At 40.4% G+C, this 26259-nt stretch overlaps 1 protein-coding gene across 3 annotated transcripts in view; it reads right to left on the bottom strand.

Annotated features, from left to right (window-relative positions):
* FHOD3 (formin homology 2 domain containing 3) overlaps positions 1-26259 on the bottom strand; it is a 406197-nt gene that overhangs the window by 149173 nt on the left and 230765 nt on the right. For all 3 annotated transcript variants that reach the window (XM_082479632.1, XM_082479633.1, XM_082479634.1), the window contains exon 6: positions 8993-9087. In XM_082479632.1, coding sequence (XP_082335758.1) covers positions 8993-9087 — 95 coding nt within the window. The remainder of the gene's footprint in view (positions 1-8992; positions 9088-26259) is intronic.

Below are 26259 nucleotides of genomic sequence, written 5' to 3'. Positions count from 1 at the left end.
AACTCAAGAGGTTCCTCGGGGTGCATTACATGCTGAATATAAAGCCATCATATATGTTTTCGTGGTTTCCATTTTTGATACAGCATATTTTTTACTGTTATCCAAGTACCTTCAGCTCGTAGCTGTTGCTTTAAAGAACGACTATAGCTAAATAAAGGAATGACAAGCATTTTTGAGAGATGCCAGAAGGAAAGATATGGTAACAATTAGTATTAGGTTCAACTTTCACCTACGTATCTGTCTTCAACACGTATAATCTCTCCCTCCCCTCCCTCACGTTCTTCCCCCAGGGCTCTAAAATGCAAACACCAATTTTCCAGATGAGGGACTGGGGCACAAAGGGATTTGGAGACTGGTTCAAGAATGTGCCTGGAAGCTCGATTCAGCCTGCGTCTCCCAATGTATGGACTCCCTCCCTAGCTGGGTCATTCTTCCAGCCTAAGCTACAAGCAAAACACTGGTATATTAACTGCTGTGCTGGCTGTCTCAGACCTGGTTTACATGACACTGCGAAAAATACTGGATACCGCCTTCTTTCCCGCAGGCAGGATTCCACTATTGTACTATATATATGGCAACCAGGACAGAGACTAATTTAAGAAGAAAGTTAAGTCAAATTTTAGAAGAAAAATAAAGATTGATTAAAGAATGATTGATTAATTCAGTTGCTGTGTCAAGGAGTTTCCAAAAAGATAGGACATTCAGAAAATAAATTGAGTCATCTCAGCGCACACACACCTGCATTTTCTCCTGGCAGAACAACCAAAAAACTTTCTCTAAAACTCAGGACACTTAATTGAGCCTCAGGAGATCTGGATGCCAGGTTTGTTTCTTACGCTGGTCTCACTATGCAGGGGAAAGAAGAACAATATACCAATTTAGCAATAAGTACAGGTGAGGTACCAGTACTCGGCACTTTCTGGTAACAGACCCATTCGCTATGGTGCATTTACTTATGTTTTATACTGATCTATCTCATGTGCCGCACATGGCGCAGACGTGGGCCCCACTCCCCATAATTCAGGGCCTCATTGCATAAAAGTACACCGGCTGATCATACCTGGAGAGACTTGCCCAGTACCTTGCTAAAATGGGGATACAAGGACAGAGTACAAAGGGTATTTGCTACTGACATGAGCCTACGACTCTGATTTTTGATACCCATGTACTGATGAGAGTAAATGTATAAACCAGAATCAGTCACCCAATAGTCTGGCACAATAGCTAGTTTAACATACAACTGTATTTGATAACGCGTGCGGTTGTCTCAGACTGAAAATGACTTCCAAAATCTTCTTTCAATGTCAGAAGCTGTCGAGTTTGGCAGCACAAAGCATTAATGCTGGAGAACAGGGCTCAGGGGAGCAAGGAAGGATTGCCAAGTGGCTTCCCACCAGGATGCCTACATTTAAGGCCACATGTAGGTGCCTGGATGAAGAGGTACTTATCTGCGCAATTGGCATCCTAGTTCTGTGACAGTGCTAAAACCGATGTAGTTGACAAAAGGGAAATGAGGGTAAAAGAACCATTGGGAAATTCTGAGGAAGTACATCATTGTGAAGCATTGCCTGGACTTTTTGCATGCACTTACTTCAAAACAGAGTAAAAAACCGCGTCACTTCACTCTGTTAAATGTCTGGCCTAACAAATTTGAGTTTGGTGGCACTTCAATCACTAACTATGCACCAGAAGACCTTTCCCTCATACCACCTAAGAGCAACAGAGACCAGAAAACAGGTAAACCTGCAAAGGTAACCTTACAGACCGAAGCATTATGCATCCAAGTTCATGAAAGAGTGATTCCAGAAAAGCTTCAGACATAACTGTTTATTTTAAATTTAAAACGCAGTATATTTCCTTAAACTGCACCTTGCTAAACTCGTAACTTAGGACTAATGGTATTTCTACAGTGCCAAATGATTACTTAGCTATCCCAAAAGGTTTGGCATAATGACAGCAATGTGTTTGATATCAGCCAAGTTGATTTCTGTGTTTAGATAGGCATAAAAACCTCAGGTTGGTACTATAGGCTTGGATTATAACCAGCTGCTTTTTTATCCTTGGAGCCACTCTTTCATATTTCTTCATTCTTTTCTAACTGACAACTTACGGTCGAAAATTTGCTGTTTTTCTTGTTCAGGCAATCGATTTTATAGTCGAAGACCTTTCACACTGTCTGCTTCAAGCATGCTGGAAAGACAAGTAGGCTCCATTTTGTTTAGTCTCATCCCTCTATAGAAACTTTCCACTTGCACCTTCCCCTTTCACAGCAATGCTGGACCTAATGCTTGTTAGAAAACACCAGTAGCTAACAGAAAATTATAATAGCTAGGGACTGCGGCACAATAATTTGCACACAAATGTGAATGGTAACAGACCTGTGACACTGAACTGCGCTAGTGAGAGACCAAGGTAATTCTAAAAGCTAGCACCGATTTAGGTTGGTTTTCGTTTTTTCCCCTACCTAATTCTAACATAACCCTAACTTTTTTCTTTCTTCATGCCTTTCCTTTACAACAAGAAATTTGAACATCTGCATGGATATATGGTATTTTCTGGAAACATTTGGACATATTTCACTCATCGCTAACAGGACATTTTCTCATACAGATTTGAACAGATGAGACTGACTGAAAAGTTGGGCCTGAACATTTGCCACATTGCTGGCAGTTAATCATTACATTTTCTTATTCTCCACTTCAAACGAGTTGAAATCAGATCTCTGATATGATGTGGGCGAACTATGCGTTTTCTAGTATCGTCTTAATCTACAAGAGTTCATTTTGAACCCAGAAAAATGGGTATTTATCCCTTCAAAACACTCAGAAATGAATGCAACAGACAGAGCTACAGGAATAGTTATTGCTGCAGGACTGGACTACTGCAAACTCTCACTTTTGATAGAACGACTTTGAAACCCACCTACAAATACAGTTGGTAAAGAGCAGCACTCGTAGCAGTCTGTCTGCGGAGTTGGACAGACCAAAGCGAGCGCATAACGCAGTCTGCACTGGCTGGCGTATCCTATTCCAAGTTTGTTGCAACATCCTGATCCTTATCTTCAAAGCACTAATTAAATACAATTCAAAATAAACTCCATTCATGCAACAGTGCCATTACAGATTCTGAGTGAGAGATGGAGAGAAAGTCTCTGCCGACCTGGGTGAGCGTTGGCTCAAGCCCTTGAGAGGCAGGAAGTAGGAAAGTTAAGTTCCTATAAATCCAGGATTTTGTTTCTCCCTCACACGACCATTTTCATAACAATAGTTCAACGGCCAAATGCATAGCGGATTAAATTTAAGAGCCAGCTGCTAAGCTGACATGAGTGTTCACGGTTTCACTGAACTCAAAGCAGTTGTACCTGTTCACCACAGCTCAAGGTCTTGAGCGCAGGGCAGCCCGTGGCAGAGACTGCACTGATTTTAGGGCTGGAGGGAAGAGCTTTGCTCTGAAGCCTTCCAGGAAGCCTGAAAGTCTGTAAGACTGACACCTAACTGACATATCTGCCTGGGCTAAACCTGAAAACAGAACAAACCCACAGGCTTATCAGAGTTGTGGCTGGAGGGAAGAGAGATGGTGCAATCTACGTAGCTCGTGCATTAGCTGTATGTGAAGTCTTATTTGTCAGAGGCTGCAAAAGAGTTTGTTAACCATTGAGGAAGCAGATTAGGAAGAGGACAACATATGAAATTAATCAAAGTAGGTCCCTGAGCTGTGTAATTTCTCCTGGATGCTTAACTCTTTTTAGCAGGCCATCTTTTCTAGATCACCTTCCAAACATATTAAGAATAAAAAGTGGAGGATGATTCTACAGCACAACCTCCTGCTCACAGAGATTAGGCATATTCCTACATATATTCCTTTCCATCATCCAGGCAATGTTAACTCAGGATAGGCCATCCGTACACACAATGATTTTCAAAATATATTGCCAGAAAAATTAATGAGATGCAAATACATTGTATTTCCAAGACCCTCAACAAGAGAGTATACCATCCAATTTTGGTGGTGATTTAATTCAACATGCTTTGGGCTTTAGTGCTACTAACGATGCTATTTTAGTTCTATTCACATCTGTTAAGCCCCTTACATTTGTAACTTTCTTCATGACTACAAAACAGTTTTTAGTATGTATTTGTAGACCCTCTTCAACATCCGTTTGCCTAAGATTTGGCAAGAAAATTCCTGAGGAAAAGAAAAACACAAATTCAAGTTATATGGTATTCTCTGCTCTGCTTTTTATGACTTCAGTGGAGCACAGACATAAATGACTTGTGAAATGGAGACTGATTTAATTAAGTTCTTAAAGTGAGTGCTTACCTCTACATCCCTTAAGTGATTCACTTGTTAAAACAATTTTAGAGTTTTTTTGTGAATATTATTTCTCTCAAAATTCTGAAATGACTTACCAACCATGTGCATGTTTTAACATGTCACTGGCACTGCATAGGAAAAGCAACCCTACTGGACTTTCCTTTTGAAATCAACAAATTCCCCCACTACAACTACATCTGTTTGAATGTTGTGGATTTTTTTCCCTTCGCTTTCAAATAGTTTTTTTCTTCTTTTGGATTGAATTACATTTGAAACATTCAAAAAGTCCTTACTTCAAATACCAAGGGAAGTAAAAGATTCACACAAGGCACAGAGAACAACTGGCCAGTTAAAATTTGCATTTAACCTTGCAATCTAGGATCCAGACAGAAGCAAAGTAGAAAGAAAAAATTAAAACAAGATGTGAGATAGGAATCTTTAATCAACCTCGTTGTATCAGCCTGGGCCCAGAATTCCACCCTGTCTTCTGAGGTTACCCAGCACCACTTTGAAAATGGATTACTTTCCACCAAAAATAATGCCAAAAAGGGGCTTTAGCTCCCCTGGGGGAAATTAGAACAGTCTGGATCATCAAATGGGGAAAAATAATCATTATCAGCAGCAGTCAGAAATGAGGGGAAAGAAAAGGTGAAACCAGACTCAGGTTTTGGACCACTTAATGCCTTAGGTGTGCCTTTGAAGACTGAGGTGGAGTGGCAAAAGTCTGTGGGTTTGTGATGCAAAGGATCGTTTGCTTCTCTAGTGGACGATATAAACACCTGGGGGTTTTCCAAGATGTTTGGTTCAGAAATGTGCTTTTTGTAAACACTCGTTAGCCAGTCCTGGACAGTATTGTACACATTCTATTATCAGGCCAGAGGGAATACCAACACATATAAAAGATAATATACTTTTTACCTCATACATGCTAACCGATGAAAAATACATTATAAGGACTTAATATAGCTTAGTGCATATATGTCTTTAACCTGGTGTCCCTTGTTTTGGGTGAGAGACATTTTCCAACAGTCCTCGCCATGGTCATTGATCTGAGACTCTACCTGCAGGTGATCCACCACAGAGCTCCACAGGGCTCTGGGGTGACAGCTGCCAGCACGAACAAATGCCTCAGGCGTATTTACAACCGGGCTAAACGTAACTTGCAATATGATGCAAAAACTTAATTCCAACTTCAGCAACATACTGCTGGCAGAAACAACAAGAAAGTGATGAAATATCATTTCCTAGATGCTGTGAGGTTGAAACACGGTTTGTGTTATGGCACATGGTCAGTTAAGGCAATGTCCTTGAGAGGTTCATCTACCCACTTTAAAAAAAAAAGTAAAAAATTAAGGAGCAATTCTGAAAGCACTGCTAACTAACATGCATTGACTCCTAGTTTTGTCTTTTAGAAAGTAAACTATCTTGCATGAATGTTCCCTGCTACCAATGAACGCTAAAAGAAAACTTGCTTGACACAGATATTTCCTATTTACCTAACTTATAGCTTCTATAAGATGGTCAGGGCCTTGGCCCTGCTATAGCTCTCTTTTGCACTTATACAGCAGTACACTGCTGACCTCAGTTATGTATTAACGTTCCCTGGAAGCCAACAGCATGTAACCATACACATATAATTAAGTACATACTTGAATGCTTTGTTAAACGGGGAAAGACTGATGAATTGCTGTCTATATAACTAATGATGAAATAGTAGTAATGTACGTTTAAATTGGGATTACACTGTAAATGCCAAGGATCTATTAGCCATCGATGATTGGAAAACTGTCTACAGCCAGCCTGGGGCAGGGCACTGGCACACAATGGCACGGTCACACGCTGTCGGATGTGTCTTGCAATGGACCAGCAGTAGCCCTAAGAGCCTGGAATACGCTGATAGTGCTCTTCTCTTTCAATAACACATCAGAGGAAGGGTACTGCTAATTTCTAATTTCCAGTCTAACACCTATATAATACCAATCTGACACAGGAGGGTCTTTCTGCTCACTAACAAATGAGTCATCTAAGATTAAGTTTCTTCCCACTTGTCAGTTCCTCAGCCTGACACCACTGGTGCCTCTTACCCAGTGTAAGGGCAAGCAGCACTAGCGCAGTCACTCTGCTGGAATTTTAATCACCTCCCCAGTAACTTTGGTCAGAACAAATTTAGACCACAGTGCTAAAATTATCAGCAACTTCTGATAATCCATCTATATAAGCACCTATTGACACTTAGAGGGGTACAACTGCAGAACTAGCAAAAGCAAGCAATAGAATGACAACAATCCAGACAGGCTCTCAGAAAATTTCTTATAGCCCTTCTTTCTCACTAATTTCAAATTTTATTTCTCTTTGCCGCCCCCTTCCCCTATTCCTGTACAGAAGTATCGCTGGATGCCTGAAGTGAACTTGGAGCTGGGTGCCAAAATTAAAGCTGAGTGTGACAGACCCAAGGTCCTTGGCTGCACAGGCGTGCTGCAGGGGACAAGCACATACAATAATACACTACTCTGACTGAGCAAGGGCAACAGAGCCAGCAGCTCTATGCAAACAGAGCAGAGCAAGCAACAGTACAGGGTCAAAACCATTACAGAATTCCACAAAAAAAAACCCAAACCAAAATCAGTGGAAAAGAGTCAAACACCTCCACTGCTGAGTATATTAGACCTGGTCAGAGTTTTTGAGAAGGCAAGAAACCATGTGCTGCAGCTGTGGCAGCTGAATGACTGTGTTCCTCCTGCATCCGATTAGAGGGATTTGTCCCAAGACTTAATTGGCAATTTTACCATTCTTTTTTTTGTTCAGCAGTGTTAAGATATTTTTCACCGCCTTTGCTGCAGAGAAGGCAGCAGCATAGCAGGGCTGCAAATCAGACCATAGGTGCATTGCAAATTCCAGGGATTCATTTTTCACAGAAAGTCAAAACCACCTTTAAGTGCATAGAGCAGCTGTCCCAGCACACTCTGACGGTACCATACCTTCAGTTAACTTCTGGCACACAGACAGGGACTTAGATCTCTTCCAAGACCGTCAAAGAATAATGAAAAAGCAACTTTGATGCTACCTGAAACCAACCTAATCAAAGCACATTGCCTGCATTCCTTAGCTGCAGGCACCAAGCCAGGACATGGAGATAATCATTTGGGCTGGCGATGGGGGAGGGAGAAAGGAGCTTAAGGACCAGAGAGCTGAAGTACCCTGGTCAAGAAAATCTAGACAGAATTTAATCTGCGAGGTAGCAATACAACTGTGTTTCTCCCCCATCCCACTCCCATTAGGTGCATTAGAGAACTAAAATAATCATGGACATGGTAATATTTTTTCCTTTTTTGCTTGTCTGTTTTATCTGTTGTATAGAAAATGAGGATCCATACCCAAGCAAACCATTTCTCTCTCATCTGGCATCAGTTTTTCCCACTGCGGCTAACATTTCCCATTTCAAGAGCGCAAACTGCCCAGCATAATGCCCAGCCATCAGTGGAACATTTTACATGGGGGAAAAGTTTCTCCTCATCTTCTCCCAATCATGAACCCTGCCCTGCAAGCCTGAGATTTGATAACCATAATTATCTTACTTTTACATATCTACGTCAGTCCAAGATAAAAGAGTTCTTTTAATACTGCAGCATCTGTTCTTTGACTTGATAATCTGCTGCACATTGTAGAAAAAAATTCTGTTGTGGTTCGAAAAGGCCCTTGGGACACAGAACACTTTTTCTCCTTGCGTTATGAAAGCTATCAGGGGAAAGGTGGAGAACATCAGCATTTCTACGTCACTACAGTATCCAACAGCAACTTTCTGCAATTTAGCCACTTGAGGAAAAGTTCCTGGAAATTTCCTAGTGATTCTAACTATGGATTCAATTCCACCAATTACGGCAACTTTTGAGTTGCTAACAATAGCTAACATACCCTGCTCCAGCTACTGGGTCATACAGATCTGTCCCAAACAGGTCTACATGGTAAGAGCAGCATCAGTCCCTCCGGGCCTTAATGAACTTCCTGAAGTTGGAGAGCCATCAGACGGGAGAATGGTGTATTTGTGGCTTTACCTACACTTCCAGTAAAGATGTCCTTAAAAGTGGGTTGTGCACTCCCCTGGAGGAGACCAACCTGAGGCATATATACACTCTGGCCTTCAGCTTTTGCCTCCTTGGATGTAGGGACCAACAAAGAATCCTCTGAAGGCAGGTACCAGACTTTGTCTTCTCGGGCTCTTCAGGCACTAGAAGGAAGGCACTCTGAATTGTCTTCCCCAGTGCTCAGCAAAGTTGAGCAGTGTAGAATGGTGAAAATGTAGAAAAGATTTGCATTCACAGAATCGAAAGGTGGAACAAAACATGCCAAAAAGTGGTTCCAAAGAATGTCTTGGGAACTACAACTGCAAGACTAAAATATCTTCTGTATGGTCAATTGCAATGACAGCACAGACAGTAAAGAGGGCATCTTTAGTACCTTTGTTTTTAAAAGCAGAGTATGTGCCAACAGCACAAATGAGTATAAAAACAGTAGAAAAGAAATAACAGCTCAGCGTGCCCTGGTTTCCGTGCAGAGTGTTACGTACTCATTTAGAACCTAAAATGCAGTCTGTTTATACCCTAAATGAATACATAATACAAATGCATTTACAAAAGAACACCAAAACCATATAAAATGAGAATTTTGGAGAGCGTCTTACCTTTGACCCAATAAGTGTGTACAGCCATTGGATGGTTTCATTATGATTTATTACGCCATTCATGCCATCAACATAGAGCATAATCTGGCCCAAAGCTATCGTAAAGAAAAGAGATAAAATATAATCAGATGTGGTGAATATTTTTTATAATCCTAAGCATTGCTAACAATTTTCTATAAGCAGGGTTTTCCAGAGATAGGGGGAGCTCAACTAACGGAAGATATATTGGGCAAGATTGTGCTGGATGAAATCCTGGGCAACTGCAGTAACTTTACTGACTTCATCTGGATGATATAAGTGTGAATTTCATCCAGGAACAAGCACAGGCCTTTGTTCCTTCCTAGAAGATGCCACATTTTATTGCCCCAAACTCTGCAAACAGGACTCTAGACACTGCTTACTGTCACAACAGTTCCATCATCTGCAACGCCTTGCATCTTGTGAGCCAAGACTTTTAACATTTGTTGCAGCATCATATAACGTTTGGAATTAGTATATTTGGATTAAGTTGACTGTTTCAGTGAATTCCAATAATACAAAATTAAAGCAGGGCAATTAACACCAGTAAGGACAGCAAATATTCACCATTGCACAGCGCTGTCTTCCAAATGAGTTTTGTATTTTAGTGAGAAGATACAACAGAGCACGGTTAACAAAGAAGCATCTTTATTCATTTATGCTAAAGCATTTATAACAACTTTTCAAAACATGCAAATAAAATATTTCATACTACTAATTCCATAGTTTGCAATCCTGATAATATGAGACTTTATAGAGACAACAGTTATTAAATCTTTTCTGACTGATAAGGACAGACATTTTTTGTAAGGATTATGAAAAGTGGATTAGCAAAATTCATCTATCATCTTCAAAAGTTTCCACTGTTAGATCTTCTGCTTTATAGCAGGAGATCAAAGCACAGTGGGATGAAAAAGAAATCACTGATGTAACACCTTTCAGCACAGCCTGTTGGCATAACAACTCAATTACCTAACGCACAACCTGACAAGCCCCTAGTACACCGCTTTATGGGGGTATAAAAGGAAAAAAATCCACAGGGTGAGAAAAATTACGACATAATTAATCTTCCAAACACATTCCAAACATTTGCTAAGTTTTGCACAGGTTGTGCACAGTGCAGCAATGTTTTCCTTGAGGGCAGATCTTCAAAGACATGAATGTTAGGCAAGCATTTAAGGACTCCTATAGCTAAGCAGCTAACTTTCATTTTTACGTCCAGTCTCCTCCTTTTTCCTTTGCTCTAGTTAGTCTACTTACAGTTAAAAAACCCAAGGTACTAATTCTAGGTACTTATATTCCTTACACCAAGCTGGAAGCAAAGTCACCCTACACGGTCAATGAAGATGGAGTAAAAGCAAGAGGGCTACGGCAAAGAGGTAACTCGTATCTCAGGCAGGCTGCGTTGCCACTGGGGTATGCCCATCTCTCTCTGCTCCTCCTCTCCAGGAAGCAATCATTCATCACCCTCTGAAGACGCGTGTCTCAGGTGAATAACATTAGGTGGGAGGAACACAGGCCCATGTGTTAAGGTAATATAAAAGATGTAAGCCAGTCAGCGAAAAGAGATAAGAACTGTACTGACTGAATAAATGGCTGCTTTGTAGCCTTTCCTTGCAGGTAGAAGAAAGAGAACACTGCTATCCCAGGCGTAACCAAAGTTCTTAATTCTTGTTTTTACTTCCTTTCAATGCTAAAATGATTTGGCCCTTGATCAGGATGAGATCCAGTCATGATAAGGTCACCAATCCCCTTGGTCTTTTTCTTGCAGATTCTTTGGTTGGGGGTGAAGGGATTTAATTTGAATTTGAAACAAATGTGAAACAAATTTTACTCTTGGCACATGCTTTCCAAATTAATATAGAAATCAAAGACAGCAAGAAGTCTGCTTTTAAAGGGAAAACACGCACACAATACAAAACTACTCCACTGCTTATACTTAAGACCAGTTAGACTGGATGCATAAGTGAGATCTGGGATGCATTACTCTTCAGCCTCTTAGACGTGACTCTTCATAACAACAACAGGTTAAGGCAAACTAGTAGACTTTAGAAAGAAGCCACAAAAGAATTTTAGGGATTCCTGACAATTTTCATATGCTACCACTAATCTTCCCCCCCCCCCCCCCAAACTCTCCCACCATCTTTTTTTTTTTTTAATTATCAATGCTATCCCAAGTATATGATATTATCTGTATCTTTCCAGCAACAGAATAGGTCTTTTGGATATAGGTGAAAAATTACTGACACATGCAAAAAACCACTACTGCTGCCACTTGAACAAGTGGTCAATAAGTTTCACTGGACAAAGACTTAGAAAGAACGCTATGAAACGGCCAAGATGAAAGACAGGTTTGCTATGGAGTCATGCTGTCCACATAAAAGTCATTACTTCAGTAATTATCTGCCACACATCAAGTTATCAGCTGCTGACAGACCTTGCTGTGGAGCTTCATATTGCTATTTCCTGTCTTCAGGGGTCAGAAAAATGAAAGCAAGACACGATAGACAGGGTTGAAGAGAAGTCAGCTTTCATTATGAGGAAGAGTAAGCTAGGGAGAATCTGTACGTACTTTGTACAAAACTGATGCCTTACAAATTCTTAGGCAAAGAAGTCCACGAGACGAGTTAAAAAAAGGAGAATGTCGGGGTTTATACCACGAAGAAGAAAAGGTAACACCTAGCAACCACGCAACGCGATGGCAAAATGGAAGAGACCACAAAAACGCCAGGCAGGAGCAGGCTGGTGGGCTGGAGGCTCTCGGGCTCTCCCGGGGCTCAGGTCTGGCTGAGTGGGGCACAGCAGTTTTGCACTGGAAGGAGACAGACCGGCCATGGAGCACTCTGCACTGTTTTATATTCTTTGCAGCTTTTCTACCCAACTGATAGCCTACCTCCCGGCCCACGACCGTAGTCTGCTGAAATGGCTGCAAACTCCATGCGCCCACCACCCCGTGTGGGCACGTCTGCGTGCACACGTACCCACCAGCAACACACAGGTCCTCACCACGAAAGGGCACGCTAACTTGCAAGGCAATCTGAGGTTGTTGAGAAGGCCAATCTAGTCCAAAATCAGTTAAGTTTTGTGTTAAGTTTGCCTTCAACCAAAGTTCTTTTTTTTTTTTTTTTTTCACTGAAAAACGAGGAGGCTATTTAATCCATTTAATCCCATCTCTCAGCTAACTGGAATTCTTTTTGGAAGTATATCAACAACCTACTTGCATTAGGAAAGCTTGCTATTGTGCAACAGGGGGCTGGGAGAGGGGGGTTTAAATATGGAGCAGACTTAATTTGGAATTTCTTTGTTCCCACTACCCTTGTCAAACCCTTAATCTTATGTGAAAGTAGTGTGTGACTTTACCCATAGCTATTTTCAAGTGGAAAATTGCTGGATTTCTTAGGAAAGGCTTAGGCTAGAAAAGGACAGACCAGCCAGAAACTTCATAGATTTCTGTGAAATAAGAGGTTTAAGAAAGCCTCTAAAAACTTGCCAGTATTGGCACTGATACTCTCCTGGGATCTTTCCTATATAAAGTTAACAGGACCAAAGGGGAAAAACTCTAGTACAAAACATCACGATGAACATCACTTTAAGTAAAAGTCTATTTTTCCCACCCAGAGCGTCAAAATTTTCAGAGCTGTTTCTTGCCCACACACCTGCTTCTCTCATCTGCTCTATCTGCTTCATATTTTACCACAAGACTAACTTAGGGAAAGCAACAGCACTGAATGAACGGAAACCATTTTCTTACGGTTTCCTCTGAGTCAAAACCCCATTCATCACGTCAAGAGCTATGGCAGGGATGCATCTTCTGATTGCATTTGTTTCCATCAGAATAAGCGAACATTCAGGTTGAAGCGGGCCAAAGCCAGACCTTGTCACAGCAGGTTTCAGCTCCCAAGGAAGCTTCTGGCCCAAGTTCATCAGGCACTTCGTAACACGCAGCCGTGGTGCACGCGACAGGCTGTATACAGCAACAGGCGAACATGAACGACATACAGAACTATGATGAAAGTAGTGGGCAAGAACTGGCTGCTAAAAGTTGTCTTTCTCATTGTTAATTAAAATCTTATCATCATCACGATGAGAAATTGATGAGAAATTAAGGGTTTGTGTGTTTGCCTTCATTCCACTTAGAAACAAATTACTAGCTTGCGTATGTTGTCCTGGGCACCAAAAAGACATACTCTGTCAAAGCAAATGTCCCGATCGAGAACAATATTTCAGTATTTCTCTAGTGAGGGATCCCAGGAGGGAGATAATACAGTTATCTATTATTTTATTACAAAACACTAGAGAATTATTCTGAAGAAGAAAAAAAAAAAAAAAAACACCTCAAAATTTCTTTGTCCGTGTTTCCTCATTAGAGACAGACAAGAGCTCAGCTACCAAGTGGGACTGCCTTGATTTTGGACACAAAAATCCCCAGCTCAGCTCAGTCCGGATACGCTGGATGTCGGGAGCTTCTACTTTTGCTTGTAGTACATTCCCATAGAGCATGCTCGCACACGCACCCTTGGGGAAGAGCTTATCGTCTCCATAACATCCACTGATATTGGACAGTGTTTTTGCTGACGAGAAATCATTATTAAATACAACTTTCGTACCATCCAGCTACTTGAAACTTAACAAAATCGCAGCAGAGCCCCTTGCTTCTAAGAGGGGACATCAGATAAAATGGATGACCTGGCCTCTCCACTGCTTCTGAACATGATCTTCCAGAGCAGCACTGTGCCAAACCTTATGACTCACACCCAGTACACAGGGCTAGAACCAGCTAAATTTTTTAGTTGGGTTACCCCCTCCCCCCCCCGCTGTTAGTATTGGTATGGTTGCTCTTAGCTTCAGTGCAAAATCTGCTGTTTACACACCTATCCCCATTTCTTTACTCCTGTCAAAGACATCCGTAATGTCATCTAGCAAGATAATAACAATCTTATTTCTGACCAAAAATGCACAAATATTTTATTTCTTATCAAAGTTTCTTTAAATCCCATCTCTTTGCTTAATCCTTTTTTTTAAATCCCCTGTTCATTTGTTCTTTCCATTATCACACACATCATGGCTGAAACATGCTAAGAAATTAATTTGCAGAACTCCCATATTAACCATGTACTGAACTTGTATTAAGGGGATTAACCAAGAACTGAACTTTCTCACAAAAAATACATCACAGAATTAAAGTTATCAGCTGAAACTGCAAAGACGGTAAAAATACTGCGTTGCTAATGTAAATCTGAAGGTTTTATGCTAGCTGACACTATTAAAAGTCTAGCTTTTAGACTTCCCCCCCCCCCCCCGCCCATCTACTTTAAGGCAAAATATACAAAGATACAATGAAACTCATCCATTTTTAATACTGAAGATGAGTGACAAAAGTGACAACCAGAATTTTTCCCCGCATCACAGGCTCAAAGGAAGCTGAGTCCAGAGGTCACCCCTGGGCAAAGCCGAACAAACCAGGAGGCCTGGACACACCACCTTCCCGTGCAATCAATACGGCTTTCTGCAGCAGGCTCAGGCCTGGCGGTGTACATTATAACCGAGCGGGTACAACAGCGGCATGCTGCAACTTGCCCTTAAAAGCACATCTTATTTAAAAAACAAGGTCAAGCTCGCCGAGAAACAAAAATCATAGAGTATCTCAAGTTGGAAGGGACCCATAAGGATCATCGAGTCAATCCTTTCTTTACTTGGCAGCTGAAAACATGCCTTTGCCGTTATTTTAATTCTAAAGAGACAGCACGTGTATGTTGACACTTATTATTTTAATCAGTCCGTTGAAACTCCATGTTAAACAATGTTTTCTTAAATGGCACAGCCTAGCAATAGTTTCCACCCTCTACAAAATCCCACAGGAAATACTGGAGGAGATTTATAACTTTGACATTCCTGGCACGAAGGAGAGACCTTTAGATCTGTGTTATTATTATTCCGTTCTACCTAATTGTCCGGCTTTAACAATAACCTTAGTTTTGGTGAACCCCGAGGGCCGCTAGCAAAGAAATATTCTTTCATTGCTGATTACTGCATGAAAACGAAGGGGAGCAGGGCTGCCAGCTCTGGACTTGGAGCAGAGCTTCAATCAACCACGAGTCTGGGAAAACGTTTCAAAGCTTTGAAGCCTCAATGACATTTACAGTCATGTGTGCTATAGGTACTCAGAAGTCATCCACAAAGAACACTAACATTTTTCAGCCTCAGAAACCGATTGCTGATAACACCTTGTCAGTAAAGCAGGCGTAAGGACCACAGAACCTTTACAAGCCTAATTATCCACTTAGAAAGGAGGTTGTGACTGTGGTTTGGGGGGGAGTAGCAGGTTCTCCCCCTCCTCTCCTTTTAGGGAAAGGTACCTGCACAGCCAGTGCCTCCATAACTCTCTGTTCTGAGGCTCCATAATTTGAAGGGCTCTACTTATCCTTTCAGTCTCACATACACATCTTCTTTCCCTAAAGCCCACTTCCCAACAGCTCTCGGTGTCCCCAAGGCTCAAGTGAAAAGAAACGCAGCTCTTCCCATGGCCAACACATGGCAAGTCCAGGACTGTAGAAACCTCGTACAGAGGAATTTTCTCCTCTTCGTGTTCCCTCTGTCACCCTTTTCCTGTGGCGTTTCTCTCTTTAAAAACCAGCACACAGCAAGGTCAAAGGGCATAAGGCGGCTTTAATCAGCTCAAGTGTTTCAGCAAAAGCCGGTCCTTTATACACACCAGGCAACACCTGTGGCAGCACACAAGCCCCACCAAAGCCAAAGGAGCACATCAGAATTGCTCCTCTTCCAATATTTCTTTTGTCATATTTCTTACAATTTACTCGAGTTCAAAGAAAGAACAGACTCCCACCTGACTCTGTCAGCAGTTAATGTAGCATGATGAATGCCTTTTTATATGAACTGAAATCTGGCTTATGTATATGCATTATAAAAACTTTGCATGATTAGTCATAATTGTTTTAATCGTTATTTTATGTTGCAGCCCTCACATTTTAAGTGCGCTATATTCCAGCATGCTTTACAAGATGAATAACACCAATGTACAATAAGCTGGGTAAAACTTAAATAGCAAAAGGTAAACATTTCTGCATAACAAAGAAATCCGTAATTAAAATACCTTATTAATAAATGAGCAAGTCTACTCCAGCATTACATCACTATTTTGCAAGCTGACTAAAAGCGTGAAAGTATGAAAAAAAAAAGGGAAAAAAGGAAACAAAGAATTAAGGAAGAAAGGAAGACAGGAGAAGGGAAAAAGACAAAAGAATAAAGAAAATAAAAAAAACCAAACAGATTATTTTAAAAGATGACCATTCATCCTTGTGCTTCATGAAGCAAAACTCCTGTGGAAAAAGAGAATGTGGGGTAGCCCTGAATTAAGATGACACATTATAATGAATGCCTATATAGCACTGAATTAAGGCAGCTGCTTCTTAACTGAATCAATATAGGCTGTAACACTGAATATTTTTCAAACGTGTGTATGACGTTCCATGTTTTTCATAAGAATTTAGACTTCTGAAGTTTTAAAGGATTTTCTGAGGAGACTGCCACGTCGGCCCACAGAACGCCATTTCTCAAGGAACAGGACACGACGGTGAGATTGCCAGGCAGATTTTCTTGTGAGCTGAAGCATTCTGCAAAAGCACCATGCTGGTGCAGGACACTACCCATGGAAATACTGAAGAATTAACTCCAACGGGCGTACACCCAACTCCCAGCTATGACTTCTTGCACTGAGTACTGATGCTGCAGCAAAAGAGAAGTAGTTTGGTTTTAGGGCAGAAATTAAGATCTGTTTTAAAGGATTAGGTGTCTCTTCTCATCTCCAATAAAACAGTTCACACACCAGTTTCAGAGAAGACTCATCTTTAAATGTTTGGTTTTTTTTTTATAATGGATTTATCATGCTTAGGCATCCAAGCGCTTTATAACAGCAGTAAAACTGAATCAGAGGATCACAGGTTGGATGGCACCTCTGGAAAGCGCCTAGTCCAAGCCCCTGCTCAAACCAGGGAAATCCAGAGCAGGTTGTTTAGGACCCTGTCCAGTTGGGTGTTGAATATATCTCCAGGGGTAGAAACTGCACAACCTCTCTGGGCAACCTGTACCAGCGCTCAGTCACCCTCACAGTTTCTTTGGTTTGTTTTTTAAGTTTAAATCAAATTTCCTGTATTTCAGCTAGTGCCCATGTCTTGCCTCTTGTCCTTTCATTATGTACCACTGACGTCTGGCTCTGTCGTCTTTGCTCCTTCCAATCATATATTTAGTCCCTCCCACAATATTTAAATTGAATTAAACTAAATTTAAATTGAAGATTAATCCGTAGTCAAGAAACAATAACTACATTTAGCTAGAAGCCAGGAAAGAAAATTTACCTTAAATTTAGGATTAAACTAGGGAAACTTAGCGAGACTCCCAAGTTAAGAAGTGATACCTTAACCCTTCTATTTGGGAGCCGATTGAGTAATTTAGTCTGGCAATGCGCTAGCTAGACGTGATGGATTTCAAGGCCTTTCCTTCTCCATTAATCATCATGAACGTAAGCCTTCTGTCTGTGTAAACAATACTAATCCTGACTTTGAAGGTACAAAGAGGGAAACACAAACCAACCTTTGCAGACTGGAAAAGATAATTTCTGCAGCTCCCTCTCCTGAACTCCTCAGACACCTATTTATCCTGCACAAAGAAAGGTCCCACAGGTGCTAGCTGTCTTTTATCAATCATTATCAACTACACACAACACATCAGTTAGGAATTCCAGCATCTCCTTTACACGCCAAAAACCTAAGCCTTGAGAATGAACGCAGCTTTCGGACTGGGAAACACCTTAGAGTCAGATATGAGTTCAGAAGAAAATGCAATCAAGGTTCAGTCTCAGCAAAACCAGCTTATTTTGACTGGCAGACTCTGTGTGCCTTTACACCTGGGGCAGAGAAAACTCTGAGGGAATACATGAAACAATTTTTTTCCTATTATATGCCAATAGGATTTTCGTTGACTGCAGTCAGGCACTTTTGCGATGATTGTGAAAAAAAGCGCACTGTCTTGGGGTTTCTGTCCTATGTGGAAAGTAAAGAGAATCAAGGGGTAACACAGCTGGGCTGTTTAACAAATGGACTAACACTAAAGCACAAAAAGGGCACACGGTAGAGTAAAAGTGTTCACGTCCCGAGCACTTTCAGTGATCAACTGTATTTCTTGTTAGTACAACAGTAAACCTTTCAGGATGAAACCTGCCAGTTCTGAAGTGAACAATTGATAAGATTCTGACTACTTTTTTTTTCCTCCTGTTTTTCTTGCAAAAAACGCCACATTTCCTAATGTTTAAATTTTTCCTAAACAAAAAGGAAGATTCTTGGGAAGCAAAAAGAGGAAACATAAGAATTCCCAGCACTATGGTATAATAAGAGGAATAAAAGAAGAAGAAAAAAAAAAAAAAAGAGAAATTCCTGTGCCAGTTGAAACTTTAAACATTGCTCTACCCCCTAGGCTTCAGCACAGTCTTTGTACAGCACAAACATTGATCAACAATCTTTTCTTGTCATGTAGTAACATGTTTTTGCTATCATGGGTGCTATTATTTCCCAAGATTGCAGTTCCTTGTTTTTTAAGCTCAACTTCATTCTCCCAGGTGCTATACTGGGCACATTAACACGGGCCCCGTTTAGCATCCTGAAATAACAGCATTGCAATTGGTAAGGTAGCTAAATACACTTAAACTAGACTTTGGCAGGGAGGCTTGCAGTGAGTCAAAATGATTTCAAGCGGGCATGTACAGTTACTTCTGCTACTCAAAATCCCAGAGCCAGTCTCCAAAATTCATATATTGTGGCATATTCTCAATAGGCGTGGACTTCTCAAAATAATACACACTATATTCTTGAAGAAAAGAATACAAAAAAAGAAAGATGAATGACAGTCAATGAAACTAGTAATCCAACCATCAGTGTTTCACATCACAGAGGGTTTTGCGGGAAACAAAACAGGCTGTCAAAAATGACACTTTGGTAGCCTTCCAATTCTTAGTAAAATTAAAACTCTGCTTAGTCTAGCTGGTAGTCTAAGGTGTGCTTGGGGAATAAATACCACGGAAGAGCTACACTGAGAACAAAAAATACGAGTAAATTTCTCCAGCTATATCCTTTCTATATTAAGCTGGTTTTTAATTCCCACACAGTTTCTTCACCTGGCAACGTATTCCAAATGGTGTTCCCCCTTCTCCCAAAAGAAGGGACCACGTATGAAAAAGTCTCACAATAGAAGAAGAAATATTATTTTAAGAAACACTCCAAGATACCTCAAGTAGGTATCACTTCGAACATTTCTCAGTTCTTGTTGCTAAATGGATAACAGCTATAGGGTTTTAGACAAGCCTGAAAGTTCCTATGAAGTATTGGCTTTCTTGATCTGAATAGACAGAAATGCAACAAGTGAACAGACAGCACAGAAGCATTAAGATCATTCTGGGGACACTTGAGTAGTGTTTGAAATGTTAGTAGCAAAAAGGTAAAGTAACTGCTTTTTAATTTTTTTTTCAATATAAACCTCAGATTTCTTCAGTGCTTTTGTCATCTTGAAACCTACTGATTTAAAGATCACTGTAGAGGAGCACAGAAAGTCATGTTTTCCCTGTCCACCTATATTCCAAACCATCCAAAATCATTGATTTCCTCCCCTGCTCAGGAAGGACTGACTCAAGAGCAGCAATCAGTAGGATAAATAAGAATTCACTGTGCCTTAAGTTCAGCAACTAAATTAACACAATTCTTAAGTGAAGTGGGAGACGAAAGCCTGTCTGTTGAAAGCAAAGACAAGACTGGAAGTCTCACAGTGTCCCAGCCTTCTCACCATAGTATGCTGGCTACAAAAGACTGAAATCAAAGAGCCTGAAAATAAAAGCAGATTCAATCCAGATCTCTGTGTCTTTGTCTACTGAAGGATGCAACCCAACATCAAGTGATTTTAAGGAAAAATGCATCTGTCACTTTTTATTCACTGAGCCGCCTTAAAAAACAAAAGTGAGTATATCCTTCTAATTTTCTTCACCGTAATTACACCGTGACAGATGCCGAAACTGAATTCCTGATATACTTTTCAGATATTTATTGCTCTTCAGCGTGCTCGGTCCGTCTCTAGCGTTTCGGATAGATTCCACCCTGCAGTAATGTGCGTGCCATTAAAGAATTCACTTTCATCTCCTGAATTTATGCTTGTTAGGCCAAATTAATGAAAGACTCTATTCTTTAAGTACTGGCTAAACAAAGCCAAAGTCAGCACTAGAAAGCAAACTGATACAACACTTCATTAAATGTGCTTTCTATTCTTTTTGTTTCAAGTATGTCTGCTGCTATGTGAAATTTAGGGTTATACAGTCTCCTTTCAAATCTCACAGTGAAGAATGTGCTCAAGTCACAAGTTCACATCTCGCATTTGAAGTGGACTTCCCATGAGAAAAAGGTGCAGGGAAGAGACATCATTACAAATCCCTTTAAGTACAGAGCTCACACTCTTCCAAAATATTGATTGAAAATGCTGTTTTGTGTCTCTGCTCATTCATCTCAGATAATGAGCAAAGATTCCTTCCAAATTAACTGTAATTCTCTTCTAATCCCTCTATTCTTTTTTTTTTCCCTTCAGCACGGTGACAGTGAGAACTCCTTTGAATACTGAATCCCATCTTATTACAGCAATTCTTAAAAGAGAAACATAGCGAAATCATCTTCATCAGTGTCATGCTCAGACTTCTCTCCTCTCTGACTGAATTTAGATAGGTGAATAGCTAAGCAGAATGAACACCAATACCATTTTTTCCCTCTTCTGAAAATTCTCAGGCAAAGATACGTTTACAAAAAAATATTAAATCCTAATTTCTGATCAACAGAAAGACAGTTTACAGAATCTCTGCTTTTCACTTTATTTCTTTACCACATAAAAAAAAAAAATGAATAAAATAGGTTCAGAACAAAACAAAAACGTTTGGGCATTTGACCTAGAAATGTGAGGTCTGTCATTGGTGACCAGTTGTCACCTGTGTGGTGGCAGGGAGAGACAATCATGTACTGGCTGAACATGAAGACGCAGGTGGTGGATTTATTCAGGTTTGACGGTCTACATTTCTTATTTACCAGAAACTACGTAAATAAGAAACACAGTTGAACAATCACATTTTATTTCCAAAAACAATTTGGGGTGATTTTATTCCATCTTCTTGATATTATTACAATTCAGCGACCACGGCATTGTTGGTAATCCTCAGTGTGAATGGAAGCATACTTCTATGACTCTACTACTGGTCAGCACCCTATCAGCAGGAGTTACATAGGACCGCGTCCCTTGGTAACACTAACACTGAAGAAGATGGTGCAGAGGCAATTTGGAGACAGAGGAATTTAACAGCTCCTTGTGTTAGACAGTTTGGAGCAAGGCTGCCGAGGTCTGCTCTGTAAGCAATAACCTCGGGCTCCGCATGGAAGCTGCTAAATTAATTCCAGACCCAAACCAGTCCTGTAAGTATCACGGACACTCCTGCACAACACTCCTTCAGTAAGTGGTGTGGACTGAACCCAAACCATCTGTGCACAACCGGCGTAGAAGACTATGCATCTATGGCATAGTTAGTCCACAATCAAGACAAATGCCCATAGGTAATTAATGTTTTCTGAGTACTTAGAAAGAAGTTAAGAGAACATTAGGTGTAAAAAATTCAAGCACTTGAAATTTAAGAAATGACAGAATTAAGATTCCTGTAGAAAACATTCAGCGCATTTTGTGCAGAAACTTAACTACATCAAAATCAATTTCAAGAAACATTATTTCTGAGCTGTGGAGTACTACTTTATTCAAAGCAAGTGCTGGAAAATACCGTCTAAAAAGCACTTTCTCAGTGTGTGGTCCTTGGAATTTTTTACTGCAAGCCTCCTGTGAAGACAGAGTATTTCATTTCCTGCAGGGTTTTCTATGATGTTCATCAATATACTGAGTGCTTCACCAGGTCTGAATACTTTTTCTGCATAGCACACCGATGAGGTAAAGAAATGGTTCTGTTCAGCTCTGCAGAGAAGTCGAGGCTTCCGCTAGCTCTGGACGTCACATCTGAGACACCCGACAATCGGATTTTTCAGAATAACTTTTGATATATTTTGATGCTTTTGCTTCAAGCATCCACAGAAGAGCTGCAACCGAGTTTAGGTTCAGCTCTGCGCAGTATGATAGCCCCTCAGAAAACATCGAACACATGCGAACAGAGAACATAATGACACTTTCTTACACGTTGAACTGAAATGACTTGCTTAGCAAGTACATTATATACTAATGTTATGGCAGAGGTTCAGTTAAAAACTCTCCTGCCATGTCAGGAACCTTAAAATGAGTAACAACACCATCCTTTTTCCCCCTGAACTTTGAGGACTGGAAGCCTTATTTCCATTGTCTGGAAAACCTGGGTTTGCAAACATTATGTTCCTTTACTTCTGTAACTGTTAACTGTTTATGCACCCTAAAGCAAAACAACAAACAAATCTACAAACCTTCTCTGGTTTATAATAGAAGTCATGTTGTTAGAAATTGGTTCACCAGACACGATCCGAAAAGTTCAGGCTGTCATTGCAGCAATACTTAGAGTTTGAAGAATCAAGAGTTATTTCAGATGGACAATAATTCAAGTTGATACATCCAGAGGCACTTGCAGATCAAAGAGTTTCAATATCCCTGAGCTACTTCCTATGTTCACAAAACACCACCCATCAACCATCATGCGTGGCTTTGTCATCCTCTGATCTATTTTCCATTTTTGGAACATCTCCCCTTTATCCCTGTTTCCTCAGTAGCAGCACCGACAAAATGTCACCCAACTCCAAAACTTTCTCATCACCCTACCAAATTCTTTGAGAATGAAGAGCATCCTGTGGCTCTTCGCACCAAACTCTGGCAAGGGAAGGTTATGAGATGGGGAGAGAAGACAGACCTCTGATCTGCTCCAGGCCACCATTCCTCCAGGCTGCTGCTCCTACAGCCTCCCAGTTGCCCTGGAAGGTCATCTTTAGCTCCAAGCATCTGTCCAACAGATATCGCACTTTTTTGGGGGGTTGGTATCCTTACGCCTGGGAGAATGCTGCAAGCAGCAATTGCTAACCCTTTGATCATCACTGCCATCCAGAACTTCTGCTCGTGAAAGCCCGTCAAACAAAACGGGGTAAATTATTATTTGTGTCCACATTAAACTATGAAGTGGGTGTATGCCATCTTCAGTGGAAAGAGTCCTTCCTCTTCACAAAACCATTACTACAATCTCTAGGGCTGTTAATTTTGTTTCATAGTTGTGACTAATTTCACTAATCTCATCCTTTCTGATCACTCAAGGCAAAAGGGTAGTCTTTCACTTTTCATCCAGTACAGATAATGGAAATGTTAAAAATTAAATAAAATACCTGAGTTGTTTTATTGCTGAAGAAAAAGTGCAACTGAAATATACTCGTTTCGATTCACTGCTCGATCCAAACAAATTTATGTTAGCACAAAGTGCAAAAGCAACAGAAAAGCCTGAACACCAGTAATTCACATTTTGTGGTCAAACAGCAGAAAAAATAAATGTAAACAGTAGTTATCAGTTAAATAAGGACAGCTGCTTGCTACTGTGTAAAAAAATCTTAGAGCTTTACAAAATCAATACTGCAATACTATAGCTGATTTAAACCTGTGAAAAATTATTTCACAACCATTGCATAAAAATGTTACTAAACTGCTCTACATCTTCCTGATAAAATGTTGAGACTCCAAAATACCTCTCTGTTTGAACCTCTGAGGGCTCCATTTTTGCATATCAACTTGTAAGAGAGCTTCTAACTTGGTTACATAAATAAGTTGCCTAAAATGCATCCAGTCCAAGTGACTTTACAAAAAGAAATAAAATATGAAGTGGTGAGAGAAAGAATCAACACTGCTGGTACAAGCATTAAAAAAAATAAAGTCTATTTTTTCCCGCCTGCCTTAATCTCATTTCAAGTTTAACATACAGAAAGGCTCAGAGCCAGAATGCTTATCCAAACTACATAAATCTTTAAACAAATTCTCCAGACTACACAGCCCTGTCCCCACAAAACCTTCCAATTCTTCCTAATACTGCTTTTCAGCAGGAAACACTAGTATAGAGGTATCTTTTCCTACCAAATCTTCGATCAATCTTTTCCTACCACATCTTCCCTTAGAAGAACGACTCTCCTTCCTTGCAATGTGTTTATTAAATGAGACGGGAATGGAAATCGGCCCCTAAACCTGCAATGAACCCTACAGCAACAAGGTACCCCACACCGCTGGTGCGGCCACCTCTGAGAAAGACCCAATTAATTCCCTTATTCCCTTCCTGAATTCCTGAGCGGGGTCAGAGGGAGGGAACGGCATTTACCACCATGCAACCTAGTTCAGGCAGCTGGTCCAGCTTATAATGTAAACATGGTAACACCTTGGGAAGGTCACTCAGAGGAATGGTAGCATTAGCAAAGCAATTAATTTTGGGTTGACCACATGCATACTGCCCTTTTGCTTTACTTTCCTCCCTTCCTTCCCCCACCTTGTAGAAGGAAACACAAGGAAGAGTTTTTACTCATTCTCTGAACAGAAATTTTCAGAAGGTGAGAGATGGCATTTTCTTGAAGGTCTTCTTGTTTGGGATGATTTCCAACATGATATTTTATTTATCTGTTGCCAAAAGAAACACTTTATAGTTTTCTCATTAGTCAAAGGGCTTTAAGAACACGCTTGAAGGAAATGATCCAACTAACAAAACAAGCAAAACCTTTCCATGCACTCCACATGCTCCATGAAAAGCAGCCGCTTTATGGAAACAGCACCTGTAGAGCTAACTGTTCAACCTGAGGCATGATTATCATCTCTTTAAAAATCCTTATTCATAAATGCACACAGAAAAGTTGCAGATCCTCTATGTCCTTCTATCTTCTGACCACTAAAAAGTGAAATTCCAGGAAAAGGAAAAAAAAGAAAAAAAGAAAAAGACACGTTTAAACTCATGAGATTCAACGGTCACCTTTTGCTTCTTTGAGGGTTTAATTATATGACATTTCATAAAGCTGAAAAGTAAAATGTAAAACAGAGACACAGTGAGGTACCGGAGTCCCAGGCGGGTTTCCAAGGTCACCCCGAGCTTGCCTGCCCTCAGAGCCCTCGACGACTACAAAGCTGAAATTAGATATTGCTTCATTTACCTCCTCTGTCTTCTCTCATCATCTTTCCTCTTAAATCTAGACTGCCAACCTTAACAAGCCTTCTGTATACAGCATACGCCGTACACATTCCTCACCTAATTTACATGAAGAATATAGAGTTTATAGAATGAAGAACTCAAAGGCTACCTATATTTTATTCTCTGTGTGATGGGCTGTCATGGTGCTTTCCTCTTGCACCTTCTCTACCACATGTTTCCTTGCACTATCAGCCACAAACACTCTGGGATCTAGCAAGGCCAGTCAAGACTTATGCAAAGAATTGTGCCTTCCAAACAGGATAATATTCTCCTTTTAGTTTTCCAAACACAGCGACGTTAGCACCTACAATTATGATTAAGCAAATAAATTTCACAGAGCTAGGTTAGGAAATCTCCAAATGCAGATTAAATGCATTTTTGCAGTGTAAATTACTTCTTCCAGGACGTTTCTACAGTTCAGCAATGTTTTTTTTCTCCTTGCATCCTGCAGTAATGCTTATTTGGTTTTGGGTTCCTTTGTGCGCGTATTTTTGGTTATACATATACATCATGTATACAGATGCCTATCTGCAGAGAAATTTATCTAACTATATGTATCGGCATTTACACATCCCTCTCTCAAAATTCAAGGCTTACAGTATCATAAGAAAACCCATGGCCGCTTCATGATAAATTCTTTCATGTGTGTATAATTAGTTTAAAAAAGGATTGCTGTGTATTTGTACAAGATCTTTCAAAGCTCAGACCCTCACAGTGGTTTCAGAATTCTGTTTTTATGACAAAATGCGTGCTACAAACAACAGATGAGATTGTCTTGTTTAGCATCCATGGTAATGATGTACATGGAGAGAAAAGTTTATGTTTCACACCACTTTCATCACTGATTTCTACTAGAATACCATTTCAGTGGCTGCAGAGGGAGATCCCAGAAAGGTGAAGAAAGTTTGATTTCTAAACCTAGCCTTTCCCCACCAATCTAGAAGTATTTTTCCTCTGGTTTAATTCCCACTTCAACAAAGTTTATCGAAGTTAAACT

Source organism: Vanellus vanellus (assembly GCF_965231255.1).
Source record: "Vanellus vanellus genome assembly, chromosome: 2".
Classification (NCBI taxonomy): Eukaryota; Metazoa; Chordata; class Aves; order Charadriiformes; family Charadriidae; genus Vanellus; species Vanellus vanellus.
Note: the sequence above shows the minus strand (reverse complement) of the source record. Positions and strands in the feature narration are given on the sequence as shown.